Here is a 27,088-nt window from a genome sequence, read left to right as displayed (position 1 = left end):
CCTCATCCGTATGTGATAAGACTTAGATATTGGGAAAGAAAGTCATATTTCTAAATTTGCTGATGGCACGATACAGCTGGCATTTTAAGAAAGTATGTTCAGAAGCTTTGAAAGTACTAAATGAGAGAGAGAGAGATATAGACAGACAGACACTGCTCAGGGTAAGAGAAAGCTGTGATTACAGTGGCAGCAATGGTGCACAGGCAAAAACACAGTTAAAAATCACACAACACCAGGTTATAGCTGAAAATGTGTTGCTGGAAAAGCGCAGCAGGTCAGGCAGCATCCAAGGAACAGGAAATTCGACGTTTCGGGCATAAGCCCTTCATAACACCAGGTTATAGTCCAACAGGTTTAATTGGAAGCACTAGCTTTTGGAGCGACGCTCCTTCATCAGGTGATTGTGGAGGGCTCAATCGTAACAGAATTTATAGCAAAAATTTGCAGTGTGATGTAACTGAAATTATACATTGAAAAATTGATTGTTTGTTAAGCCTTTCATCTGTTAGAATACAGTGATAGTTTCACTTCTTTCATGTGTATATCACAAAACCCTTCTTTTTAAAGTTGCATTCTCGGGTTAGCTGCTAACAATGGTGATAGCTAGACAATATGTTGAAGGTGTTAGCCCCCTGTGTTCTCTGTCTATGACCTGATGTTTAGATTGATTCTAATCTAAAAAGTGAGATAACAGTGTTTTACATAAATTCATGCAGTTTTTGAGCTCAGAGTTCTACATGTATATATGCAGTTTTTAAGCAAAGTACAATGTAACTCTGCAATAAAAATTCACCACACAAAATATATGTGTGCATGTGGGTCTTTGTCTGTCTGTGTCTGTCTGTCTGTCTGGGGTGGGGGTTGTGAGTGTGAGAAAGTGTGTGCGTGTCGTGGGTGCAGAGTGTCTTAAGTCTGTGAGGGGGTACATGTGTGAGCGTGGGAGTGTGTGTGTCTATAAGGGTGTGTGTGGTGTCTGTGTGTGCGTCTGTGTGTACCTGCGTCCGTGTGTATGTGAGAGTGTGTGTGTGTAGGAATATCTGTGTGTGTGTGTGTGTAGTGCAATGGTGATCACCTGTAATGTGACATGAACCCAAGGTCCCGGTTGAGGCCCTCCCTATGGGTACCAAACTTAGCTATCAGCCTCTGCTCGGCCACTTTCCTCTGCTGCCTGTCCCAAAGTCCACCTTGGAGGATGGTCAACCGAAGGTCTGAGGCTGAATGCCCTGGATCACTGAAGTGTTCCCCAACTGGGAGGGAAGCCTCCTGTCTGTTGATTGTTGTGCAGTGCCCATTCATCCGTTGTCGTAGCCTTTGCTTGGTTTTTTAACTGTGTAGTCCAACACCGGCATCTCCAAATCGAGGCACAAACACAGCATGGTCATAAAAAGGTTATTGTTGTTGTGTTGCCATAGTCTTACCAGACCATAGGGGCTGCTCTCTCATTAGAGGGAAGCAACTGGTGGGGATTTAACCTGAGGGCCACCAGACCTCGGGCGAGGGAAGAGGTTGAGAAGGAGCCTCTTTCATGGTAACCTCGGACCAGTGATGGGAATTGAGCTCACGCAGCTGGCCTCCCACTGCTTTGCAAACCAACAATCCAGCCTACTGAAGCAAAAAAAAGGTCACACCAGAACAAAGATGGTACGGTCCAGATCATTACAACTTCTCAGTCAGCTTCTCAGCATCCGCTCGCTAATATACACAGACGTTTCACTTCTTCTTGCAGTCACCGTTAGAAAAATGTCAAGACAAAATCTCAACCATTGACAGTAGAGCTTAGAAATCGCAGTTCGAGCAGTTCCCCAGTCGCAAGTGGGCTCCATTCTTGAGGCCGTTTGCAAGTGGATGTGTACACAGTCAGGTTACAGTGCAAGGCAATATAAAGCAGCAGTTTGTGAGCACAGGCAACCTTTGAATCTTGGATCTTTAAAGATGCTCCTCTATACGAGATCTCTCCTTTATGCACAAGTGATTGTAAGTCAAAAGTTCATAAATCGGGGCCCCCCCTGTAAATCTGTTGGAAAAATTTGGAAAGCAGGAATATAATGGGATGGATGTGACACTGCGTGCAAAATGCCTCCTTTTTATGGACAGACACAACAAACAGCCTAAAGGACTGATACCACAAATGTACGACCCAGATCTTGATGTAAAGGGCTGTGGTGCAGCAAGGCACATCTATGGCTGGTAGCTGTTTTGCTATTTGAAGTAACCGCTCCATTAGATGCATGGACCCAACTCTAACAAATGGATTTTAATGCGATGTTATATACTTTGGACATAGAAATGGTGAAAATAACTCAAAGTGGCCGAACAGAGGCTCATAGTCTAGTTCAGAGCCCAGGCGCATGGCCTCAACTGGAACCTTGGGTTCATGTCTTGTTACTGGTGACCCAACTGCACTACATACTCTCTCTCTCACACACGTACACTCCTACAGACTCATACACTCACGCATCCCCTCTCTCACGCACAAGCTCTCTCTCATACGCTCACACATACACTCACATGCGCACACACACCCTCTCACAGACTTATACACCCCTTTACATTCACACACATACACATACACTCTTACAGACACTCATACCCCCAGGTCTTTTTCAATATATTATTTCAGTTCCATCACACTGTAAACTATTGCTACAAATTCTGTATCTTACAAACTTATACTCCACACCCACCTGATGAAGGAGCGGGGCTCCGAAAGCTAGTGCTTCTAATTAAACCTGTTGGACTATAGCCTGGTGTTGTGTGATTTTTAACAGGGTATTTCCTAGACAGTGAAGAGGTGGAAGATTTGGGCATGCAGGCACAGACATCCTTCAGATATCATGCACAGGAGCAGGAAACAATGAGACCATTAGACATAGGAGCAGAAATTAGGCCATTCAGCCCAATAAGTCTGCTCCACCATTCAGTCATGGCTGAAAGGTTTCTCAGCCCCATTCTCCCACTTTAGACAATATACACTAGGTGCAGGAGTAGGCCATTCTGCCCCTCGAGCCTGCACCACCATTCAATATGATCATGGCTGATCATCCTTAATCAGTATCCTGTTCCTGCCTTATCTCCATAACCCTTGATTCCACTATCCTTGAGAGCTCTATCCAACTCTTTCTTAAATGAATCCAGAGACTGGGCCTCCACTGCCCTCTGGGGCAGAGCATTCCACACAGCCACCACTCTCTGGGTGAAGAAGTTTCTCCTCATCTCTGTCCTAAATGGTCTACCCCGTATTTTTAAGCTGTGTCCTCTGGTTCGGCACTAACCCATCAGCGGAAACATGTTCCCTGCCTCCAGAGTGTCCAATCCTTTCATAATCCTATACATCTCAATCAGATCCCCTCTCAGTCTTCTAAACTCAAGGGTATACAAGCCCAGTCACTCCAGTCTTTCAACATAAGATAGTCCTGCCATTCCGGGAATTGACCTCGTGAACCTACGCTGCACTCCCTCAATAGCCAGAATGTCTTTCCTCAAATCTGGAGACCAGAACTGCAGTGTACTCCAGGTGTGGTCTCACCAGGGCCCTGTACAGCTGCAGAAGAACCTCTTTGCTTCTACACTCAATCCCTCTTGTTATGAACGTGAGCATGCTATTAGCCTTCTTCACTACATGCTGTACCTGCATGACTGGTGGACAAGAACACCAAGATCTCTTTGTACTGCCCCTTTACCTAAATTGATTCCAGTTAGATAGTAATCTGCCTTCCTGTTCTTGTCACCAAAGTGGATAACCATACATTTATCCACATTAAACTGCATCTGCCATGCATCTGACCACTCACCTAACCTATCCAGGTCACCCTGTAATCTCCTAACATCCTCCTCACATTTCACCCTGCCACCCAGCTTAGTATCATCAGCAAATTTGCTAATGTTATTGTCAATACCATCTTCTATATCATTAATGTATATTGTAAAAAGCTGCAGTCCCAGTACTGATCCCTGCGGTACCCCACTGGTCACTGCCTGCCATTCCGAAATGGAGCCGTTAATCACTACTCTTTGTTTCCTACCAGCCAACCAACTTTCAATCCAAGTTAGTACTTTGCCCCCAATACCATGCGCTCGACTTTTGTTCACCAACCTCCTGTGTGGGACTTTATCAAAGGCTTTCTGAAAGTCCAGGTACACTACATCGACTGGATCTCCCTCGTCCATCTTCAGAGTTACATCCTCAAAATGCTTTCTCCCTGTAACCTTTGATCCCCTTGATACTCAAGAACCTATCTATCTCAGTCTTAAATATACTCAACGGCCTGGCCACCCACAGTCTCCTGTGGCATAGAATTCCACAGATTTGCCACTCTCTGGCTAACGTTTCTCCTTATCACCATTCTAAAAGGTCTTCCCTTTATTCTGTTAAGATGGACCCGCGGGGTCCCGTCTTTGCGTGTTCTTTTGGAAGGAGAGACCCACACTGGCAACTTTAGTTTGGCGCAGACTGCCGTTTATTCACAGAATCTTAACTGGGAAATGATACAACGAATTATCAAGCATGCATTCGTTGGAGAAGGCGTTCTACCCCTCCGTTCGGACTTGTCATAGTTATATTTCGCGCTGCCTGGAGTCCCCGGTTAGATTTTCCTTGCCGCCTTCCTCATTGGTCCGTTCATCTGCGCGCGATGGGGATCCGTCTTCCCATTGGCCGCATCGAGGTGCCTGTCCAGCTCCCGCTGTGCTTGACAATGGCACAGACGTTCTGGGGCCAGCGGTTCCAATCCCGTAATCAATAGTTCATTGTTTAGAGAATCAACTCTCATCACTATGCGTCTGACAGGCTAGCCGTTTTCCGAGATTTAATCAATAATTCCAGGAAGTAAATTAACAGGTACTTTTATCAACTATGAGTTCCGATAGAGCAATTCACACTGTCTGACAGTTACCGGTTCCTTTATCAATCATGAGTTTCGATGGAACAATTGACACTGGCTGGGAGTTACAGGCTCCATAATTTAATTAACAAAATGTATATCAATTGCGAGCTCCAGACAGGTAGTCATGCAGTTGCCAGCTTCAGCCCGCATGGCTGTTATTAACCGTTTCAGGGCTGGAACTAGAAGTGTCTGTTGCGGTAATAGTATTACCCTCCCTAGCCCTACATTAAACACCCTAGTAGTGTAATCACCCCAACAATTCTAAGGCCCTCTTGGGTCCTTGTCTCTCCTACCAATCTTCCGAACATCTACTCTGTCCAGGTCATTCAGTATTCTGTCAGAATGACAGGACAGAAACTCTGGTCACTATATCACGAGGAGTAGAATACGAGGGAGTGGAAACCCTGCTGCGGTGACACCAAACCCTGGTTAGACCACACCTGGAGTCACAGTGAGCAACTCTAAGCTCCACTCTCAGGAAGGAGATGCTGACCTTGAAGGCAGGGCTGTGTAGATTTACCAGGACGACAGCTGTACTGCAAGGGTTAAATTACAGGGAGAGATTCCACAAACTACAGCTGGATTCCTCGGAAGGTGGAAGGTTAGGGGAAGATTGGATCAGAGTTTTCCAGGTATCGAGAGGAACCGATGGTGAGGAGAGAAACTGTATCCGCTGGTTGGCAAATCTAGGACTGGGAGGGGGGACGCAGATTGGAAACGAGAGCGAGACATTTCATGAGGGAAATTAAGAAACACTGGTTCACACAGAGTGTGAAAGGACTGCTGTTTTATATTGTCCTGCTCAGTGTTCTAACTTGTGTACAAATCGACTTGCAAATGGCCTCTCTTCAGCAAAAAGTCAATCGATATTAAATCAACTGAAAATATCACGTTTAAGATTGCTAAATGTGTTGGCAGCTGAAGCTGTGAAGGGATGTTGGACTAAGACAGATATATGTGGCACGGTGGCTCAGTGGTTAGCACTCCTGCCTCACAGCGCCAGGGACTTGGGCTCAATTCCAGCCTTGGGTGACTGTTTGGAGTTTGCGCATTCTCCCTGTGTCTGCGTTGGTTTCCTCTGGGTGCTCCGGTTTCCTCCCACAGTCCAAAGATGTGCAGGTTAAGGTGGATTGGCCACGCTCAGTTGCCCACAGTGTTAGGTGTATTCGTTAGAGGGAAATGGGTCTGGGTGGATTACTCTTCGGAGGGTCGGTGTGGACTGGTTGGGCCGAAGGGCCTGTTTCCACACTGTAGAGAATCTAATCTAACATGCAGTTAGCTCACAGAGCAGTGACAATCTCACAGAATGGTAGAACAGGCTGAGGAGATGATTGGCCTATTCCTGCCCCATTCCCTGACAGCAGGGAGAGGAGAAGGTTGGGGGAGGGGTGAAGGGGGGTGTGGGCAAATGGGAAGAATGAGGAGAAGGGAGGGAAAAGGGAAGAGAAAGGTATTGGAAAGAGGCTGGGGGGCTGTGGAGGCAGTTGACGGGAGACGAACCACCAATCGCCTCCCTGCTTCATAGTTAAGTACCAAAATGTGGGACCTACCTTGAAACACAGGCAAACCCCCTTGCCAGAGTTCAGTCAGTCAGTCACAGCTCCTTTGCCAGTCTGGGAACTGAAGGAAGTGAATCTGCAGTGAACTGAACTCACTGGCAATTCAGTTTGACGAAGGGTCACAGGAGTTGTTTAGCTTCAAGTTAGAACTCGCTTGGTTCTTGCATCAAGGCACTGAATGCACAGGGAATAGACCAGTATTCACTTTCCAGCCTGAATCCGACCCGTTTATGTCCAGTCACAACATGTTCATCAATTCAATCCCTCCAGCTCTCCAGAGGAATTTTCGGAAAGAATGATGACACAAGCTACGACTCGACAAGCGTGGACTCTGTTCCAGCAAAGGATCACCAGCTTTTAACTTCTAGGTAAAAATAAGGACTGCAGATGCTGGAGGGTGGGGGAAAGTACCACAGAGTACACTAGGGGAATGGGGGTGGGGATGGAGGTGATAGGTCAGAGGGGAGGGTGGGGGAAGGTAGCAAAGTGTACAGTAGGTAGATGGGGGTGGGGATGGAGGTGATAGGTCAGAGGGGAGGGTGGGGGAAAGTATCACAGAGTACAATAGGGGAATGGGGGTGGGGATGGAGGTGATAGGTCAGAGGGGAGGGTGGGGGAAGGTAGCAAAGAGTACAATAGGTGAATGGGCCTTCAACTTCTCAACAGCAATTTCCTGGCAAGTGGGACGAGATTAGGTTGGGATATCTGGTCGGTATGGACGAGATGGACTGAAGGATCTGTTTCTGTGCTGTACATCTCTTTGACTCTATAACTCTCATAGAACAGATAATACTGGAGCTGGAGTTGTGAGGAAAATCACCAGCCTCAGAGTCAGAGTAGGGGTTCAACGACAGGGTTTATTGTACAAGGAAATACCGGAGCTCCGGGGAGAGAGAGAGAGAGAGAGAGAGAGACACCAACAGCACAGTGGTCAGCTGCAAGTCTTCTCTCAACCCAGAGCACATGCCAAGACACTTTTATACATTTTGTAATAAAAGGTGAGTGATGAGGTTATTGTCTTTGCAACATGGTTTGTTTATGGTAAACATTGCAGAATCGTTAATCGTTTCGGTGCAGACATTGTCAGTTCCAGTGTCTGTGTGGAAGTCCATTGCTGTCGTAATGGGCGCTAATCGCTCTTCCTCTGAAGAAGGATGACTGCAGCCCTGGCTGTTATCACTCTGTATTGAGTCTGTATCAAGCTGTTAGCATTTCGATCAAAGGTGTTGGCCAGTCCCTGACACTTTGGCAGGCAGAGTACGCTACTCATGAGTATCCTGTCCCTCATCCACCTTAAACTAATCAACTAGGTTATGAGTGCATTGTACTGGCATTCTGCTGGCCCCAGGCAGTGTCTGTGTTTCCTCTGTTGTCTCTCTCCATAATGTGGTCCGGCGGCCATCTTGTGCGTCAAGTGGCCCACTGATGGCTCAGTGGCCATCTTGTGTGTCCGTGCGCCGAGCGTCACCCTGCCCCATGCCGTCTCCCACTTCACTGGGACTGATATATCTGTTTGTTGCCAAGGCCTTCGGACTTTGATGATCCTGAAACTGGTTTCAGCATTCCATCCCAGATTCCCAGCAGCCTCAGTGACATGAAGGAGATTCAGATTCCCACTGACAGACAATACCGTTCCAGAGGCCTCTCGCTGCGGTTTGTCTGCTTCTAAAGTTCTATCAATCCAATAAAATCTTGTTTGTTTCTTTTTAAAGACTATTGCCAGGCAACAGTTTTTTCAAATTAATTTACCCTTCAATGCCTCATTTAGAAATTGAGCTCCTGTCAGATCCGCTATCAGTGGTACAGACAGAATATTTTAAGTAGGGCCCTTGAAATTTCCAATTATACCCCCAGGAGGTACCCCAAGACGGAGTATTCTCACCAATGAAAAATATCTTAGGTGAAATCAGCTTGGAACATTGGAATAAGACATAAGAGATAGGAGTGGACGTAAGGCCATTTGGCCCATCAAGACCACTCGCCATTCAATCATGGCTGATGGGCATTTCAACGCCACTTCCCCGCACTCTCCCCGTAGCCCTTAATCCCTTGCGAGCTCAAGAGTTTATCAATCTCTGCCTTGAAGACACTTAACGCCCCGGCCTCCACTGCGCTCCGCAGCAATGAATTCCACAGCCCCACCACTCCTCTGGCTGGAGAAATGGCTCCTTGTTTATGTTTTAAATTGACCCCCCTCTAATTCTAAGGCTGTGCCCACCAGTCCTAGTCTCCCCGTCTAACGGAAACAATTTCCCAGCGTCCACCCTTTCTAAGCCATGCATCGTCTTGCAAGTTTCTATGAGATCTCCCCTCAGCCTTCTCAACTCGAATGAATACAATCCCGGGATCCTCAGCCAGGAATGCTGCAATGCTGCCACAGCACTGATGGTCAAACCATGGTGCTGCCTCAGGCGACACACAGAACAGCAGAGGGAGGAGGCTATTCAGTCTATCCAGCCCGCACCACCATTCAACGCGATTGTGCCTGACCCTCAATATCAACCCAACACTCTTGCTGTGTCTGCTGGACACTCAGAGCCTCAAGAAATCCATTTCTTTCAGTGACCAGTCTTCCACGGTCTTCCATGGTTGGGAATTCCACAGGTCCATCACCCTCTGCATGAAGACATTTCCCCTGGCCTGAGTTTGAAGTGGTCAACCTCATTTTGGGAGTGCAGATGAGCAGAGAGATCTCGGTGTCCATGTACACAGATCCCTGAAAGTTGCCACCCAGATTGACAGGGTTGTGAAGAAGACATACAGTGTTTTGGCCTTTATTAATAGAGGGATTGAGTTCCGGAACCAGGAGGTTATGCTGAGCTGTACAAAGCTCTGGTATGGCCACACTTGGAGTATTGCGTACAGTTCTTGTTACCACATTATAAGAAGGATGTGGAAGCTTTGGAAAGGGTGCAGAGGAGATTTACCAGGATGTTGCCTGGTATGGAAGGAGTGTGTTACGAGGAAAGGCTGAGGGAACTGAGGCTGTTCTCAGAGAGAAGAAGGTTGAGAGGTGACTTATTAGAGACATACAAGACAATCAGAGGGTTAGATAGGGTGGGTAGGGAGAGCCTTTTTCCAAGTATGGGGATGGCAAACATGAGAGGACACAACTTTAAAGTGAGGGGAGATAGGTATAAGACAGATGTGGAGGTAGTTTCTTTACTCCGAGAGTAGTAAGGGGATGGAATGCTTTGCCTGCAATGGTAGTAGATTCGCCAAGTTTAAGTGCATTTAAGTCGTCATTGGACAGGCAAATGGACGTACATGGAATAGTGTAGGTGGGATGGGCTTCAGATTAGTATGACAGGGCGGCGTAGTATCGAGGGCCGAAGGGCCTGTACTGCGCTGTAATGTTCTGTGTTCTATATCCCGAGCCCCGTGGCCTGTGGTTCCATCCTCCCTGCAACCAGTCTGTCCACGCTTGTCGGAATTGGATACCTTTCAGTGAAATCCCCTCCTATTCTTCTCAATGCCAGTGGATACAGACCCCGTCAACCAGATTTCTCCTCTCACTGGAGAGCCCTGCCACGCCAGGAACCAGTCTGTCACTGCACTCCCTCTTTGGCGAATGCATCTTTTGTTCAGTATTTCAGGGGCACCTTTTCTAGCCCCTTGCCCACGTGGGGGTGATAGTGAAGAAGGCGTTTGGTGTGCTTTCCTTTATTGGTCAGAGTATTGAGTACAGGGGTTGGGAGGTCATGTTGCGGTTGTACAGGACATTGGTTAGGCCACTGTTGGAATATTGCGTGCGATTCTGGTCTCCTCCCTATCGGAAAGATGTTGTGAAATTTGAAAGGGTTCAGAAAAGTTTTACAAGGATGTTGCCAGGGTTGGAGGATTTGAGCTACAGGGAGAGGCTGAGCAGGCTGGGGCTGTTTTCCCTGGAGCGTCGGAGGCTGAGGGGGTGACCTTATAGAGGTTTACAAAATTATGAGGGGCATCGATAGGGTAAATAGGCAAAGTCTTTTCCCCGGGGCGGGGAAGTCCAGAATTAGAGGGGTCTTTTTCATGCAGAGGGTGGTACAAGTATGGAATGAGCTGCCAGAGGAAGTGGTGCAGGCTGGTACAATTACAACATTTAAGAGGCATTTGGATGGGTGTATGAATAGGAAGGGTTTGGAGGGATATGGGCCGGGTGCTGGCAGGTGGGACTAGAGTGGGTTGGGATATCTGGTCGGCATGGACGGGTTGGACCGAAGGGTCTGTTTCCGTGCTGTACATCTCTATGGCTCTAAGAGGGTTGCTCAGCTGCAAAGAAAGCTGCCAAATGCTTTCCTATTCCTACTCCAAAGAGCGAAACAGCAAAATTGAACTCCATTTCCCAAGTGCTGGTCCCTGAGTGTGACCCCACTGGTCTACTGTAAGATTGGACAACTGAGTGAATCCCTTCGCAAACTCCAGGCAGGCCTCTCCCCAGTATCTGGAGATCAGAGTCAAGCGTGTGGGGCTGGAAAAGCGCAGCAGGTCAGGCGGCGTCCGAGGAGCAGGAGAATCGACATTTCCAGCAGAAGCCCTTCATCAGGAATGAGGCTTGTGGGCCAAGGGGGCTGAGAGATAAATGGGAGGGGGGGGGTGGAGCTGGGGGGGAAAGGTAGCTGGGAAAGCGATAGGTGGATGAAGGTGAGGGAAATGAGGAAGCTGTTGAAACCCCCTCCATCCCCACAGTCCCAAGCCTCCAACTCGGCACCACCCTCCTGACCTGTCCATCACTCCCTCCCAGGACCTATCACCTTCTCCCTCCCCTTCATCTACCTATCCCTTTCCCAGCTGCCTCCCCCCAACCCCCTCCCATCGATCTCTCAGCCTTCCTGGCCCACAGGCCTCATTCCTGATGAAGGGCTTACACCCGAAATATCGACTCTCCTGCTCCTCGGATGCTGCCTGACCCGCTGTGCTTTTCCAGCTCCACACTCTCGACCCCTCCGCAGTATCGAACCTGCTGGGGTCCTGTGAGTTGAGGTGTTTGTTTGAACTCAGTCCCACGGTGTAAGGAACCTGAACGGTCTCCCATCCGTGTGGACACACTGATGGGATATCGCTCCCTCGAACTCGGGGAGCACATCCCACAGTCTGAGCATTAAAAGGACCTCTCAGCATTGTGAGTGTGGATATGGGGCCCTCTGGATGCTGCAACTAAGTCTTTCCCAGACTCAAAGCTCTTTCCCCAGTGTGAACTCACTGATGTGTAGGGAGTTCAAGTAACCCTCACACCACCCAAATGCCAGGTAATGACTACCTCCAATAAGAGACAATCTAACAACCGCCCCTTGACACTCATCACTGGTACCATCACTGTCAACGTCCTGAGGGTTACCATTGACCAGAAACTCAACTGGACTCGTCACATAGCTAACAAGAGAAGGTCAGGGACTAGGAATATTGTGGTGACGAAGTCACCTTCAAGCTCCCACCATCGACAAGGAACAAGACCGCGGGTATTCCGAACTCGCCTGGATTGGTGCAGCTCCAATCACATTCAAGACGTTTGACATCATCCAGGACAAAGCAGCCCACTTGACCACATCCACATGCATCTGCTCCCTCCCCCACAACACCGTGTACTATCTACAAGAGGCACTGCAGAAATTCACCGAAGGTCCTTCGGCAGCACCCACCGAACCCATAACCACCTCCACCTTGGCAGACAAGATATATGAGATCGCCACCACCATGTACACATCACCTCCAAGCCACTCTCCATCCTGGAAAGAGATCTCCATTCCTTCACTGTTGCTGGCTCAAAGTCTTGGAATTACCTCACGAAGGGCATTTTGGGTCTACTGACAGCAGTAGAAGTGCAGTGGTTGAAGAAGACAACTTACCACCATCTTCTCAAGGGCGTCTCAGGATGGGCAATAAATACTGGCCAGCCAGCGATGCCCATATCCCGCAAGTGTCTCCTGAACTTGGTAGGGTTTTTTTTGAAGAAGTCAAAACCAACACTCTGAAGAGTATTCCATCCAAACGCATTCCCCTATCCTCTATTTCTCCTGACTACTACACACTGGGCCTCTTGCTGAGATATTTGTATCATCGATAGTCACAGGTGAGGTGCTGGAAGACTGGAGGTTGGCAAATGTGGTGCCACTGTTTAAGAAAGGTGGTAAGGACAAGCCAGGGAACTATAGACCGGTGAGCCTGACCTCAGTGGTGGGCAAGTTGTTGGAGGGAATCCTGAGGGACAGGATGTACATGTATTTGGAAAGGCAAGGACTGATTAGGGATAGTCAACATGGCTTTGTGTGTGGGAAATCATGTCTCTCAAACTAGACTGAGTTTTTTGAAAAAGTAACAAAGAGGATGATGAGGGCAGAGCAGTAGATGTGATCTATATGGACTTCAGTAAGGCATTGGACAAGGTTCCCCATGGGAGACTGATTAGCAAGGTTAGATCTCATTGAATACAGGGAAAACTAGCCATTTGGTTAGAACTGGCTCAAAGGTAGAAGACAGAGGGTGGTGGTGGAGGGTTGTTTTTCATAATGGGGGCCTGTGACCAGTGGAGTGGCCACAAGGATCGGTGCTGGGTCCACTACATTTCGTCATTTACATAAATGATTTGGATGTGAACATAAGAAGTACAGTTAGTAAGTTTGCAGATGACACCAAAATTGGAGGTGTAGTGGACAGCGAAGAAGGTTACCTGAGATCACAATGGGATCTTGATGAGATGGGCAAATGGGCTGAAAAGTGGCAGATACAGTTTAATTTAGATAAATGCGAGGTGCTGCAGTTTGGAAAAGCAAATCTTAGCAGGACTTATACACTTAATGGTAAGGTCCTCGGGAGTGTTGCTGAACAAAGAGACCTTAGAGTTCATAATTCTGTGAAAGTGGAGTCGCAGGTAGATAGGATAGTGAAGGCGACGTTTCGTGTGCTTTCCTTTATTGGTCAGAGTATTGAGTACAGGAGTTGGCAGGTCATGTTGCGGCTGTACAGGTAATTGGTTAGGCCACTGTTGGAATATTGAGTGCAATTCTGGTCTCCTTCCTATCGGAAAGATGTTGTGAAACTTGAACGGGTTCAGAAAAGATTTACAAGGATGTTGCCAGGGTTGGAGGATTTGAGCTATAGGGAGAGGCTGAACAGACTGGGGCTGTTTTCTGTGGAGCGTCGGAGGCTGAGGGGTGACTTTATCATGGTTTATCAAATTATGAGAGGCATGGATAGGGTAAATTCACAAGGTCTGTACCCTGGGGTGGGGGAGTCCAGAACTAGAGGACTCGGTTTAGGGTGAGAGGGGAAAGATATAGAAGAGACCTAAGGGGCAACTTTTTTCATGCAGAGAGTGGTACGAGTATGGAATGAGCTGCCAGAGGAAGTGGTGGAGGCTGGTACAATTGCAACATTTAAGAGGCATTTGGATGGCTATATGAATAGGAAGGGTTTGGAGGGAGATGGGCCGGGTGCTGGCAGGTGGGACTAGATTAGGTTGGGATATCTGCTCAGCAAGGACAAGAATCTGTTTCTTCCTTGTTAAAGGAAGGCTGAGTGTGCTGCACTTTGCTCGGTATGAGGATACATCCCATGGAATATTGTCCCCAATATGGGGAACATAGGGTTTCGCGAGAGGGAGAGATTGAGGCAAATCTAGATCAGTAGAGAAACAGTGCTCGTGAAATTATCACAGAATCGTGGAATCCCTACAGTGCAGAAGCAGGCCATTCGGTCCATTGAGTCAACTACCTGCTGAACAGCATCCCACCCTATTCCCTGCCCTATTCCTGTAACCCAGGAGTGAAGATTTGTAAATCTCCAGGATCTGATAATCTACATCCCAGAGTTCTTAAAGAGATATCCCTAAAAATAGTGGTGGTCATCTTCCAACATTCTTTTGAGTCTAGAACAGTTCCTACAAGTCAGAGAGTAGCTAATGGTACTACACCATTTCGAAAGGAAGACAGAGAGAAAACAGGGAATTATAAAGCAATGAGTCCAACATCAGTAGTGGGAAAGGTGCCAGAGTCCATTTTGGTTTTAAGAGGTGTATTTTGCCCTTTAGAATTAGCCAGTACTGGCTCAAAGGTGGTAGTGGAGGGTTACTTTGCAGACTGGAGGCCTGTGACCAGTGGAGTGCCACAAGGATCTGTGCTGGGTCCATTGTTTTTCATCATTTATATAAATGATTTGTATGTGAGCATAGGAGATACAGTTAGTAATTTTGCAGTTGGCACCAAAATTGGAGGTGTAGTGGACAGCAAAGAAAGTTACCTCAGAGACAGTGGAATCATTTTCAGATGGGCCAATGGGCCGAGGAGTGGCAGATCGAGTTTAATAAATGTGAGGTGCTGTATTTTGGGAAGGTAAATCAGGGCAGGACATAAGCATTTCATGGTAAGGTCCTGTGGAGTGTTGCTGAACAGAGAGACCTCGGGGGCAGGTTCAGAGTTTCTTGAAAGTGGAGTTGCAGGTAGATAGGATAGTGAAGAAGGAATTTGGCAAACTTTCCTTTATTGGTCAGTGCATTGAGGGGATGAGTTGGGAGGTCATGTTTTGGCTTTACAGGACATTGGTTAGGCTTACTGTGTGCAATCTCGTCAAAGGCCTGGCTAAAGTCCATGTTGACGTCTACTACTCTGCCTTCATCTACCTTCATGGGTACCTCTTTAAAAAAAACTTACTCAGTTTGTGAGACACATCCAAATCAGTCCTTCCAAATGCATGTATATCCTTTTTCTCAAAATCCCCTCTAATACCTCGCCCACCATTGACATCAGACTCACCAGCCTATAGTTCCCTGGCTTTTCCTTGCAGCCTTTCTTAAGTAATGGCACAACATCAGCCACTCTCAAGTCTTCTGGCACCTCATCTTTGGCTGTTGGTGATACTATATTTCTGCTAGGGGCCCGGTCTGTGGCTTCATCACTGACGCTCATTGACCAGATCTGAACTGTGGGAAGGTTTGTGGGTTTGCCTGGTCTCAGACAAAAACAAAACACTTCCTGTATCAACATAATACAATGTTTATCATTTCAGATGTGACTCCTTGACAAGGAATGTCTCCTGCGCGAATCCATCTCAATAATCCACACCCAGCCCCAAAAAAACACTGCTAGTATCATGTTACCAAAAGAGAAAATGCTGGAAAATCTCAGCAGGTCTGGCAGCATCTATAAGGAGAGAAGAGAGCTGACGTTTCGCGTCTAACTGACCCTTTGATAAAGCTCTTTTCTCCCCTTACAGATGCTGCCAGACCTGCTGAGTTTTTCCAGCACTTTCTCTTTTGGTTTCAGATTCCAGAATCTGCAGTAATTTGCTCTTAGCTCATATCATGCTCCTTGATATATCTTATATCGGTACCAATTTTAACCATAACATCTGAACACATGCATAAATCCAGATGGGAAATGAATCATGCAGAAGGATGTTAAATAATGAGCTGAAAGAGAAGGAGAAAATAATAATGGGATTGGTGAGTGCAAAAGCAGGGGAAACTAAAATGGGAAACAAGGAACACTGGTTATTAAAATTATTGGATTAAGTCTGGAAGACAATCAGTTTCAAGATATTTGACTGAGATAAATAGATATGAGGTAACAAACCACAAGCTCCAAAGGAAATATCATTCCGATTATATTCCAAACTAATTTATGAAGGCACAGATCACACTGGGACACCGCAATGAAACATTGAACACACTCCATGGTCTGTCAGTAAAACCAATGTATTTCATTTTTTTAAATTAAAAACTGACAGAGCGTGGATGCTGGAAATCAAAAGACAAAACCAAAAATTGCGAGAAAATCGCAACAGGTCTGGCAGTGTCTGTGGAGAGAAATCAGAGTTAATATTTTCGGTCCGGTGACCTTGCTTCTGAACTGATGGTAGCTAGGAAAATGTTGTTCTTTCTTAGTTGGAGGATAGGGTGGGAGAAAGGGGTAAGGAGTAAATGATAGGTGGAGATAGATCTCAAAGAGAGAGAAGAACAGTTGGACAGATAAAGAAGTGGATAATGGTCAGCCAAAGAGAATGAATGGCTGCTGGGAACTATTAGCGGCTAATAATGGGTGGTGTGAAATAGCAGAGTCAAGATTAGAGTGGTGCTGGAAAAGCACAGCTGGTCAGGCAGCATCCGAGGAGCAGGAAAATCGACATTGCAGGCAAAAGCCCTTCATGGAAAAGCACAGCAGGTCAGGCAACATCTAGGGAGCAGGAAAATTGACATTTCAGGCCTTCATCAGGAATTCCAATTTTCCTGCTCCTCGGATGCTGACTAACCTGCTGTGCTTTTCCAGCACCACTCTAATCTTGACTCTGATCTCCAGCATCTGCAGTCCTCACTTTCGCCCAGTGTGAAATAGCAGACCATGTGATAACAAGGCCTGAGAGGGTAAGGACATGGAAGGAGGTGCCTCAAGCCTTGAAATTAATAGACTTGATATTGAGTTCAGAAGCCTGGAGAGTTCTAAATTGGAAAATGATGTGTTGTTCTTCCAGCTTGCGCTGAGCTTCACTGGAGCACTGCAGCAAGCCTGGGACAGAGATGTTGGCCAGGGAACAAGGTAGTGTGTTAAGGTGGCAGGCAACTGGAGGGTCAGGGTCCTTCTTGCGTGCAGAACATAGATGTTCTACAAAGTGGTCATCCAGTCTATGCTTTGTTTCCCCAGTGTAAAGGGGACCCATTGTGAGCAGTGAATGCAAAAGCTAGTTTGAGTGAAGTGCAGGTTACACCTGGAAGGTGTGTTTGATCCCTTGGATTGAAAGGAAAGAGGAAGTAAACGAGGAAATGTTACATGGGACTGACGGTGGGGGTGATTTGGGAGTGAAGGAAGCGTGGACCAAGATGTCCCAGAGGGAACAGTCCATGAGGAAGGCTGACAGGGTAAGGGAAGGGAATAAGTGCCTGGTGGCATCATCCTGCTGGAGCTAGTGAAAATGGCGGATGATGATCCTCTGGATGTGGATGCTGATGGGATGGTAGGTGAGGACAGGGAAGACCTTACTGTTATTGTGGGAGGAAAGAGAGAGGAGTGATGGCCAAAGCACAGATGATTTATTGGACCCTGATGAGGGCCCTGCCGACTACGGTGCTGTGGAATCCTTGGTCGAGGAAGATGGTTGACATTTCAGAGGCCCCCGGTCAAAGTTGACATCATCAGAACAGATGTGATGGAAGACGGAGGAACTGGCAGAATGGAATAGAGTCGTTGCAGGAAGCAGGGCATGAGGATGTATAGTCAAAGTAACAAGTCAGTTGGTTTCAAGTAGCTATTAATGGCCAGTCTGTCCCCAAACACGAACACAGAGGAAATGGAAGGGGAGGGATCAGAGATAAACTAGGTGAAGGTGAGAGAACGGTGGAAATCTGCAGCGAAATTGATAAACATTTCCGATTCTGGATGAGAGAGGGAAGTGGCGCCAATGATATCATCGACGTACTGGAAAAAGAGTTGTGGTTGGGGGCGTTTGTTTTATTTTATGTCAATTGAGCAACTCTGTCATACCAATGTTATAAGTGAATTCTGTCTAGGTATTCTAAATCTCCGGAGAATAGTCCGACACTCGGCTAACTACTCTACACTAGGGCTATGGTTCAGATCAACCGAGTTCTGCCTCCACACTCTGCCGACCGCGGACTGTCCTTTAACCCTGGACTTCAAGGGAGACTGTCCACAAGGTCCCGTCCTAGGAGGCGAACTCCAAGCTGACAGCACCAGCCCTCATCCCCTCCGGCTACCGCTTTTCCCGTGGCAAATCGAAATGCTGCGAGACACACAAATGAGCAACGGATGTTTATTTCAAACTTGCAAGTTTGGGCGGCTTCCAAAAAAAAGGAGCTTCGGAAGAATCACGACGGAAGATTTTACAGCACTGATATTTATACATTATTTTTACATGTAAAAACATTAATGACAATTCCATTGGTTAAAACATTTCACGCTTCTCTATCCCAGGCCTTGGTTATCTGTATGTTTCTAATATTTTAAGAGCTTCTATTGTATTATTGCCAAGGGTACCTAGCTTCATAGCAGCCTAGTTTTAATTAACAGCTTACGTCAGTTTCATTCAAGGTTACAAACTGCCATGTTTTTGACATAACAGTTTCTCCCTGTTTCCAGGCTAACTTACATTCAGTCTCACAGTTCGCCCTTACTTATTAACCCTTAGTTAAACTGCAGAAATTACATCACCCATATCACCAAGTTGGAGATACAAGGCAAAGTGTTTTAATGTGGGGAATGTTAAGGGTAATGTTAACTGTCGCAATAACTTTTTTTAACCCATATTAAAGGTGTTATGTGAATGCATGCTGTAGTTATTGTTGTTGTCTCTGGGCAGTGGCCAAGCTGACCCAAAGCCCAGCATTCCCCGCGGTGAATCTACAAACCCGAGAGCAGAGCGCCTGCGCGGTCCTGGACGGTGTACGGAGCATGCGCGGGATTACAAATGGCGGTCGGTGCACGGTTCCTTTTCCTTTCCGTCCGAAAACGCTGAGAATGAGGCGGGGTGGAGGGAGCGACAAACCGGGCGGTTGGATGTAGAAGTCTCGCGAACGTTTGGTGTGAACTGCGATCCCCTGGTAAGAGCCTCCCACTACTCCGTTGTGCACCACACGGGACAGAGGCTCCAGGCTTCCTCCCAGCAACAGGCCGCAGGACGTGGCCGCCATCGTTGTTGGGGGCACTCGACAGGAGGACGCATGCGCAGCCGCCATATTTGTAGGGGGTATGTCCAACACAACCTGGCTGTCTGTTTCTCTTTCTTCTGTTGTTGAGGGTTGGTGCCTTTTGTGGGTTCAGACCTTGTAGCAAGTTCCCTTCCCTGAAGGATATCAGTTGGATTTTTATTACAACCCAGCATATTTCATGGTCATTTGATTCCCCAGTGCCAGCTTTACAAACCACAAGACTCATTCAGCTCAGCTTTGCAACCTGCCATTATGTTTTTGCACTCTGATTCCCTCTGTTCTGTTTTAACTTAAATTTACAGGGTGTGAAAAGAGGTGGATTTACAGTCAGGAAACTAAAACCAAACAGAACATCAGCATCCAGCAGAGCCGCCCACTTTAACGTCACCAGAATAACGTCGGATTTTGAAAATGGAAGGAGAAAGCGCTGCTCACAGTGAGGAGAAACCACATAAGTGTTCTGTGTGTGGACGAGGCTTCCGCCAATTACTTGGTCTATCAGAACATAAATGTAGGAACAACAAAGAGAAACCATGGAAGTGTGGGGACTGTGGGAAAGGATTCAGTTCCCCGTCAAATCTTGAAACACATCGACGCGTTCACACTGGGGAGAGGCCGTTCACCTGCTCCGACTGTGGGGAGGGCTTCACTCAGTTATCCCACCTGCTGACACACCGGCGAGTGCACACTGGGGAGAGGCCATTCACTTGCTCTGAGTGTGGGAAGGGATTCACTCAGTCATCCCATTTGCTGACGCACCAGCGAGTGCACACTGGAGAGAGGCCATTCACTTGCTTAGTATGTGGGAAGGGCTTCACTCAGTTATCCCTCCTGCAAAGACACCAGCGGGTTCACACTGGAGAGAGGCCGTTCAGCTGCTCTGACTGTGGGAAAGGATTCATTCAGCTATCCCACCTGCTGAGACACCAGCGAGGCCACTCTGGAGAGAGACCGTTCACCTGCTCTGAATGTGGGAAGGGATTCACTGCCTCATCCACCCTGATGGTGCACCAGCGGGTTCACACTGAGGAGACGCCGTTCAAGTGCGCTCACTGCGGAATTGGGTTCAAGCACTCATCTAACCTCACGGTACACCAGAGAGTTCATACTGGGGAGCGGCCATACACCTGCTCCATGTGTGGGAAGGGATTCACTCGGTCATCCTACCTACTGACACACCAGCGTCTTCACACTGGAGAGAGACCATTCACTTGCTCCACGTGTGGGAAGGGATTCCCTTGTTCATCCCACCTGCTGAGGCACCAGCGGGTTCATAAGTAACTACATTGGTTGGATAGTGTACTTAATTCAGACACTATTATATTACATTATTATTGATATGTAGGAGCCATTGGATAGATTATCTTAAATTTAACAGGGCACTGGAACTGAATGAGCTATATCAAAGACATTGAGGGAAATGAAAATTGAAATGGTGCAGGCTGTAGTCATAACTTTTCACATTCAATGGTGATGCCAGATATTACACCCTTGTAAAAATAATTGAGGAGAAAGTGAGGTCTGCAGATGCTGGAGATCAGAGCTGAAAATGTGTTGCTGGAAAAGTGCAGCCGGCCAGGCAGCATCCAAGGAGCAGGAGAGTCGACGTTTCGGGCATTAGCCCTTCTTCAAAAATAATGGTGCAAAGATAAACCTTGCAGCTCCAGGCCGGTCAGGTTCATTTGGTTGGTTGAGAAACGTTTAGAAATAATAAGCTAGAATGTTATTAAATAGCAATGTTGTCAATTACTAGGAGTCTGAGGGGGAGGATTTGTTATAGAAGTGTATAAGGTCATGACAGGCATGGGATAGGGTGAAAGCACTCAGTCATTTTCCCAGGGTTGGGGAATTGAGGGCTAGAGGGGAGAGAATGAAAGGGAACCTGAGGGGCACCATTTTTACACAGAAGGTGGTGCACATGTGGAATGAGCTGCCAGCGGAAGTGGTTGCGGCGGGTACATCAACAACATGGATAGGAAGGGTGTAGAAGGATATGGGCCAAGTGCAGGGAATTTGGGTTAGAGTGCATGGACACTTTGGTCGGTGTGGACCGGTTTGGGCCAATAGGTCTGTCTCGTGCTGTCGGCCCCTATGAGGAGAGTTATCAATTATTTAAGACAAAAGCATGCTCACCTTAATTGCTGGAGTGTCTCGAAGAGCTAGGTGTGTTGAAGAGGGTGTTAACATGGTGTATCGACTTCAAGGGCACTTGAAATGTTGCCGCACAACAAACTTGTGTGCAAATTCAGCGTTTGTGGAATGAAAGAGACAGAAGTAACCGAGTGACAGAAAACAATTAGTGTTTCTCGGATGTTTTAGAGAATGTTTGTCATAGAGTTCTGTAGGAGTCAATGAGGGCAGTTCCTTACCTGCATATATGTTGTCACAATTGTATTCGATAACAACCTGAATGCATAAATATATATTGTGTGATTGTTGGACTGTTCGATGAGGTTTAAAAATAATGTTGTCTGCTACAATCACATAAGACGTCACAACAACCTTCTAGAAACTTCTTCAGGACTCGAGTCAAGAACCTTCTGATGGGATTAGAATGTAGAACTGTTACAAATTATCACGAAGACAGCTTGTCTCCAGGGGAAACATCAACTGAGAAGAATGTCCAAACTCCTCTGTGGTAAGAAGGATTTAATGGGTCCATTAAACCTCCGTGATGTGCCACAGCCTGTTTTCTTTTATTCGCAATGAAGATCTTCATCTCAAAGCGTTCCCCTCCCACCACCCATCCTCCCGAAAAGAGGAGGAACGGTCAGATGACTGCAACAGTGCTGCACTTAACTACCTCCTACGGTTTTAAAATTGCTGTCGGTAAACCTTATTTTAAACACTTGCGATCGATAAAGATCTCTAACTCCAAATGGTAAAGATGAAGCCTTTTGCCTGTAAACAGCAACGAGAGATTTGTATTTGAGCTCCCTGCAAGTCAGTGTCATGTGACAAACTTCCCTTCACCAAAACTGTGAATTAGAATTTACATTTCAGCAATATTCCTCCGATGGTATTCAAAGGAATTTTAATGGGAAGAAACTGTCTATGGTTCTTGAATTGTTAGCTAGTTAATTAACTTCTACAAAGGAATTCCAGACTGCTAACTCCAGCTTTATACTGTGGGACCCTATCATAAAAGCACAAACATTGATAAATTACTGTTCTTTGTGTTTTCACACTTAACTTGTTGCTAATTGACAAATGTTTTTAATTTTGAGCTGTACTTCTCATTGCATGTTTATGAATGTGCCTTTATTGTAAATAATAAGTCCCACTTAACATAAGTGTGTCAAATAAACCATATTTCTAGTTTAACTTTACAATAGTGTTCTTACAACAGAGGAAGAGGGAATATACATCACCTCTGCTTAAAAACAAGGTGAGGTCAAAGTCACACTCTGCTTAGTGACAAGTCATGAAAGCACGGAGTGGGGTTAGTTTCAAAACTCACAATTCATCTGAAATACTGGTTTGCATCTTCCAAATTTGCAAATTCTACCACCTAGAAGGACTATGGCAACAGACATATGGGAACACCATAGAATAGTATCCCTATAAGCATAGGAGGCCGCCCTTTGCACCATTGAGTCCACGCCAACTCTCTGAAGAGCATCCCACCCCCCCCCTACGCTATCCCTGTATCTCATGGCTAATCCAACTAGCCAGCACATTCCTGAACACAATGGGCAATTCACTGTGACCAATCCACCTAACCTGCACACCTTTGGATTGTGGGAGGAAACCGGAGCATCCAGAGGAAAGCTCGCACTGGGTGAATGTGCAAACTCCACCCAGACAAGTCACCCGAGGCTGGAACCAGACCAGGGTCCCTGGTGCTGTGCTAGCCACTGTGCCACACCGTCACTAAATTCCCCAACTGAGCCACTCGCTATCTTGAGCTGAAACAATGTCAGTATCCCTTTGCGATCACAAGGTCAAAATCCTGGATCCCCTTCCTCACAATAGAGTGGCTGTGCCCAAAATCAAAAGAAGGCAGCTTAACACAGCGCAGTTAAGAATGGGCAAAAAAAAAAGTTGGCAATTTTAACAATGCCTATATCCAATGCATAGAGTCATAGAAATGTACAGCACAGAAACAGACCCTTTGGTCCATGCCAACTAGATATCCTAGCCTAATCTTGTCCCATTTGCCAGGACTTGGCCCATATCCCCCTCAACTCTTCCTATTCATATACCCATCCAGATGCCTTTGAAATGCTGTAATTGTACTAGCCTCCATGACTTCCTCTGGCAATTCATTTCATACACGCACCACTGTCTGCGTGGAAAAGTCTTGTTCTGGACTCCCCCAGCCCAGGGAAAAGACCTTGTCTATTTAGCCTATCCACCCCCCCCTCATGATTTTATAAACCTCTATAAAGGTCACCCTTGAGCCTGCAACGCTGCAAGGAAAAAAGCCCCAGCCTGAACAGCCTCTCCCTGCAGCTCGAACTCTCCAACCCAGGCAATATCCTTGCAAATCTTTTCTGAATCCTTTAAAGTTTCACAACATCCTTCAAATCTACATTCCCTCCAATACATCATGTACCTTCTGAAAATACTTCTTCCCAGAACCAGTCACCAAAATAACTCCATTGAGGCCAGTATCCCATTGTCCTTTACTTACATATGTGTAGTACCTGATACTGATCTGGCTTCCACAGAGCCAGTTGCTGGAGTGAACAGAAGCCCTGATATTCCTGTTTTTTTTTAAGTCACCTTTTATTTATATGTGGGTAGACTTTGTCATCTGATCCAGCTCCCTCAGGGCCAGCTCTCAGACTGACCAAAACCTCTGAGACTCCTTTTCTTTTTTTCTGTTTTTATCCCCCCACACTACCACCTAACTGCAGTTGTGCTTATTTTTTCCCCAGCACTCATGTTGAGTGTGTGCAGATGTGAGACACAGTGAAAGACACAAGGTGCGTGAATCTTCATTCAGTTTCCACTACCAGGAAGAAGGGAAACACCCAAGTGGGCACTGACAAGCAGCGCCCTTCACATCAAAGAGCAATGCTGCATGCTCAAACAGTGAAGGGGAGGGCAGGGGTTAAATCAAAATAGAATTGGAGGGGGGAATAATACACTCCACTCCCTGCGGCACTCACCTCTCTCTGAACAACTCCAGGGTGTTGGTGGACACAATGTGCTCCTTCTCCAGAGACACTCGGGCTCTAACATAACCGTGGAAGAGGGGCAGGCAATCGGCCCTAATGACCCCCTCCACGGCCCGCTGCCTGGACCTGTTTATGCCCAGTTTGGCCAGGCCCAGGAGCAGACCCACGAGGAGGTCTTCAGACCTGCCCTCCCCCCTCCGTGCCCAAAGATCAGGAGCATGGAACTGAAGTGCAACCAAAAGCAGAGAAGGAGGTTTTTAAGAAAATCAAAAAGCGAGTGCAAACGCCCACACCCAATATATACATGGTCCACAGAACAAGCAGTTGGGCTGGGAGTCCATGAACCACTGCAATCAGCGGTTGCAGGGGATCGCTGCGTGCAGCACTCTCCATCCCAGATCCCCAAGAGAAAGGGTGAGGACTCCTGTGTAAAGAGCCCTCCACTGGGGATCTCTACTACCTTGGCAAATGGGTATGCCAAGGCATGGCCGGGCAGCTTCAGACACTCTGGGGAAAACAGCCCTAGCCTGTTCAACCTCTGCCTAGAGCTCAAATCCTTCAAGCCTGGCAACATCCGTGTAAATCTTTTCTGAACCCTTGCAAGTTTCACAACATCCTTCCGATATGAAGGGGACCAGAATTGCACATAATATTAGGGCCAGGCTATAGTTGCGAGTTTGTTTCATCATGTAGCCAAAGAGCTGGAGGGCTGAGGAGGTCAGTGTCATGGCAGTGAAAAAGCGACTCACTAGGTGCAGGTCTGAAGGAGGCAGAGAACTTCCTCAGAGTCTCATTGAAGAGACTTGGCAGCGGAACAAACTGCAAAAATAAACTGCAGATGCTGGAATCCAAAGTAGACAGTCGGGAGGCTGGAAGCACACAGCAAACCAGGGGGTAGCAGAAGGTGCAGGAATCGATGAAAGTCCTTCTTCCAGCCTGTTGCCCATTCACTTCCAGCCATCAACAGATCCTTGTTTGACCCCCATCTTTAAGTTGGCTCCTCACTTCCAACATGCCCCATTGTTCTTGCCAATGCCACACCCAATTGCAGAGGTGCTCCGTGTCCCAGGAGCTACGAACCAGGCAGCAAAGCAACTCAAGCTCCGGAACAGCAGCCAATAAATGAGAAGCACTGCACCTGACGGCAGCTCCGGACCAATAGAGCAAAGGAGAAAGTGAGGTCTGCAGATAAGAGCTGAAACTGTGTTGCTGGAAAAGTGCAGCAGGTCAGGCAGCATCCAAGGAACAGGAGAATCGACATTTCGGGCATGAGCCCTTCTTCAGGAATGAGGAAAGTGTGTTCAGCAGGCTAAGACAAAAGGTAGGGAGGAGGGACTTGGGGGAGGGGCGTTGGAGATGTGATAGGTGGAAGGAGGTCAAGGTGAGGGTGATAGGCCGGAGTGGGGTGGGGGGCGGAGAGGTCAGGAAGAAGATTGCAGGTTAGGAAGGCAGTGCTGAGTTTGAGGGATTCGACTGAGACAAGGTGGGGGGGAGGGGAAATGAGGAAACTGGAGAAATCTGAGTTCATCCCTTGTGGTTGGAGGGTTTCCAGGCGGAAGATGAGGCGCTCCTCCTCCAACCGTCGTGTTGTTATTGTCTGGCGATGGAGGAGTCCAAGGACCTGCATGTCCTTGGTGGAGTGGGAGGGGGAGTTGAAGTGTTGAGCCATGGGGTGGTTGGTCCGGGTGTCCCAGAGATGTTCTCTGAAACGTTCCGCAAGTAGGCGGCCTGTCTCCCCAATATAGAGGCGGCCACATCGGGTGCAGCGGATCATCCGCCGTCATTTCCGCCACCTCCAAACGGACCCCACCACCAAGGGATATATTTCCCTCCCCTCCCCTATCAGCGTTCCGCAAGGACCACTCCCTTCGTGACTCCCTCGTTAGGTCCACCAACCTCCCTCCCCCACCAACCCAACATCCACTCCCGGCACCTTCCCCTGCAACCGCAGGAAATGCAAGACTTGCGCCCACACCTCCTCCCTTACTTCCCTCCAAGGCCCCAAGGGATCCTTCCATATCCGCCACAAGTTCACCTGCACCTCCACACACATCATCTATTGCATCCTAATAGAGCAAAGGGGCGGGTTGATCCTCCAGCCAATCGGAGTAGGTGGGCGGGACTAGCACCGCGCCGGCTCCACCCCTTCCGCGTGAATGACGGCAGCTCCAGACCAATAGAGCAAAGGGGGCGGGTTGGTTCCCCCACCAATCGGCGCTGGAAGGCGGGGCTAGCTGCCTATCACGTGGAAGCACTGGGGCGCGTCACATGACCGCACAACGGCCGGCTCTCCCGCACAGGCGCAGTCTTCTCCTGCGATTGAAGTCTTGGAGGAGAGAAGTTGGGGGAGAGATGGCGAATGTGGAGCTACAGCGGAGAGAAAGGAACAAAACGGAGCTCGTGCGCGCTGGGAGGTTTAATAAACTCCCAGTGCAGGCCTGCAAATCCGAATTAGAAACTACCGGCCCCGCGTTTGCTGCTAACGGAAAAAACGGCTGCGGCCCGCGGTACCGTCGCCATCTTTCTCGGGGGCATTGTTGCTCGAGAGGAGTGCGTGGTCGCCATGTTTGTAGGGGGCATTCTGCAGCAGGGCGCGTGCGCAGCCTTCCTTTGCAGGCGTGCTGGAAACTGCAACCCCTGTTGGACTGAGAGAGGAATTTTTGTTCACGGGATATTGATTGGGCAAGATCTGCAAACGGGAAACGCATGGGAAGCACCACATCTAGAGTCACTGGATTCACCAGGTACGAAATATCATTCAAATTACTTTTATCTGAACTATCATCAACTTTTCTCGACCAGCATCCTGCAACCACCCCCCAAACTACAGCATCAATGCTGCACCCCCCCCTCCACACTTCACTTCAGCTCTGATGAAGAGCCATCTCG

The 27,088-nt window shown here is 47.6% G+C and overlaps 3 protein-coding genes across 4 annotated transcripts in view; 2 read left to right on the top strand and 1 right to left on the bottom strand.

Moving 5' to 3' along the window:
* The window catches only part of LOC132828635 (zinc finger protein 420-like), a 54,228-nt gene that overhangs the window by 16,021 nt on the left and 11,119 nt on the right, over nucleotides 1-27,088 (bottom strand). Inside the window, exons 2-3 of the mRNA XM_060845682.1 lie at nucleotides 26,711-26,844; nucleotides 18,774-19,150 (exon numbers count right to left, since the gene is read on the bottom strand). Coding sequence (XP_060701665.1) covers nucleotides 18,774-19,150; nucleotides 26,711-26,844 — 511 coding nt within the window. The remainder of the gene's footprint in view (nucleotides 1-18,773; nucleotides 19,151-26,710; nucleotides 26,845-27,088) is intronic.
* LOC132828715 (zinc finger protein 239-like) lies at nucleotides 18,835-22,219 on the top strand. 2 transcript variants are annotated; one of them, XM_060845811.1, is made up of 2 exons: nucleotides 18,835-18,965; nucleotides 19,376-22,219. In XM_060845811.1, exon 2 carries the CDS (start codon nucleotides 19,485-19,487, stop codon nucleotides 20,352-20,354), a length of 870 nt encoding a protein of 289 aa, XP_060701794.1. In that variant the 5' UTR covers nucleotides 18,835-18,965; nucleotides 19,376-19,484; the 3' UTR covers nucleotides 20,355-22,219. The 2 variants fall into 2 exon arrangements, with proteins under 2 accessions (XP_060701794.1, XP_060701793.1); XM_060845810.1 differs by having other exon boundaries at nucleotides 18,835-19,111.
* Nucleotides 26,637-27,088, top strand: part of LOC132828712 (gastrula zinc finger protein XlCGF57.1-like) — a 63,104-nt gene continuing 62,652 nt past the window's right edge. Inside the window, exon 1 of the mRNA XM_060845802.1 lies at nucleotides 26,637-26,943. The gene's annotated coding sequence lies outside the window, so the exon portion shown is untranslated. The remainder of the gene's footprint in view (nucleotides 26,944-27,088) is intronic.

This window comes from Hemiscyllium ocellatum, chromosome 27 (assembly GCF_020745735.1).
Source record: "Hemiscyllium ocellatum isolate sHemOce1 chromosome 27, sHemOce1.pat.X.cur, whole genome shotgun sequence".
Taxonomy (NCBI): Eukaryota; Metazoa; Chordata; class Chondrichthyes; order Orectolobiformes; family Hemiscylliidae; genus Hemiscyllium; species Hemiscyllium ocellatum.
The sequence above is the reverse complement of the archived record's forward strand: the minus strand, read 5'-3'. Positions and strand labels throughout refer to the sequence as shown.

What these genes read in the sequence shown, in the direction of transcription:
- LOC132828715 (XM_060845811.1), top strand. Translation starts at nt 19,485, where the DNA reads ATGGAAGGAGAAAGCGCTGCTCACAGTGAGGAGAAACCACATAAGTGT.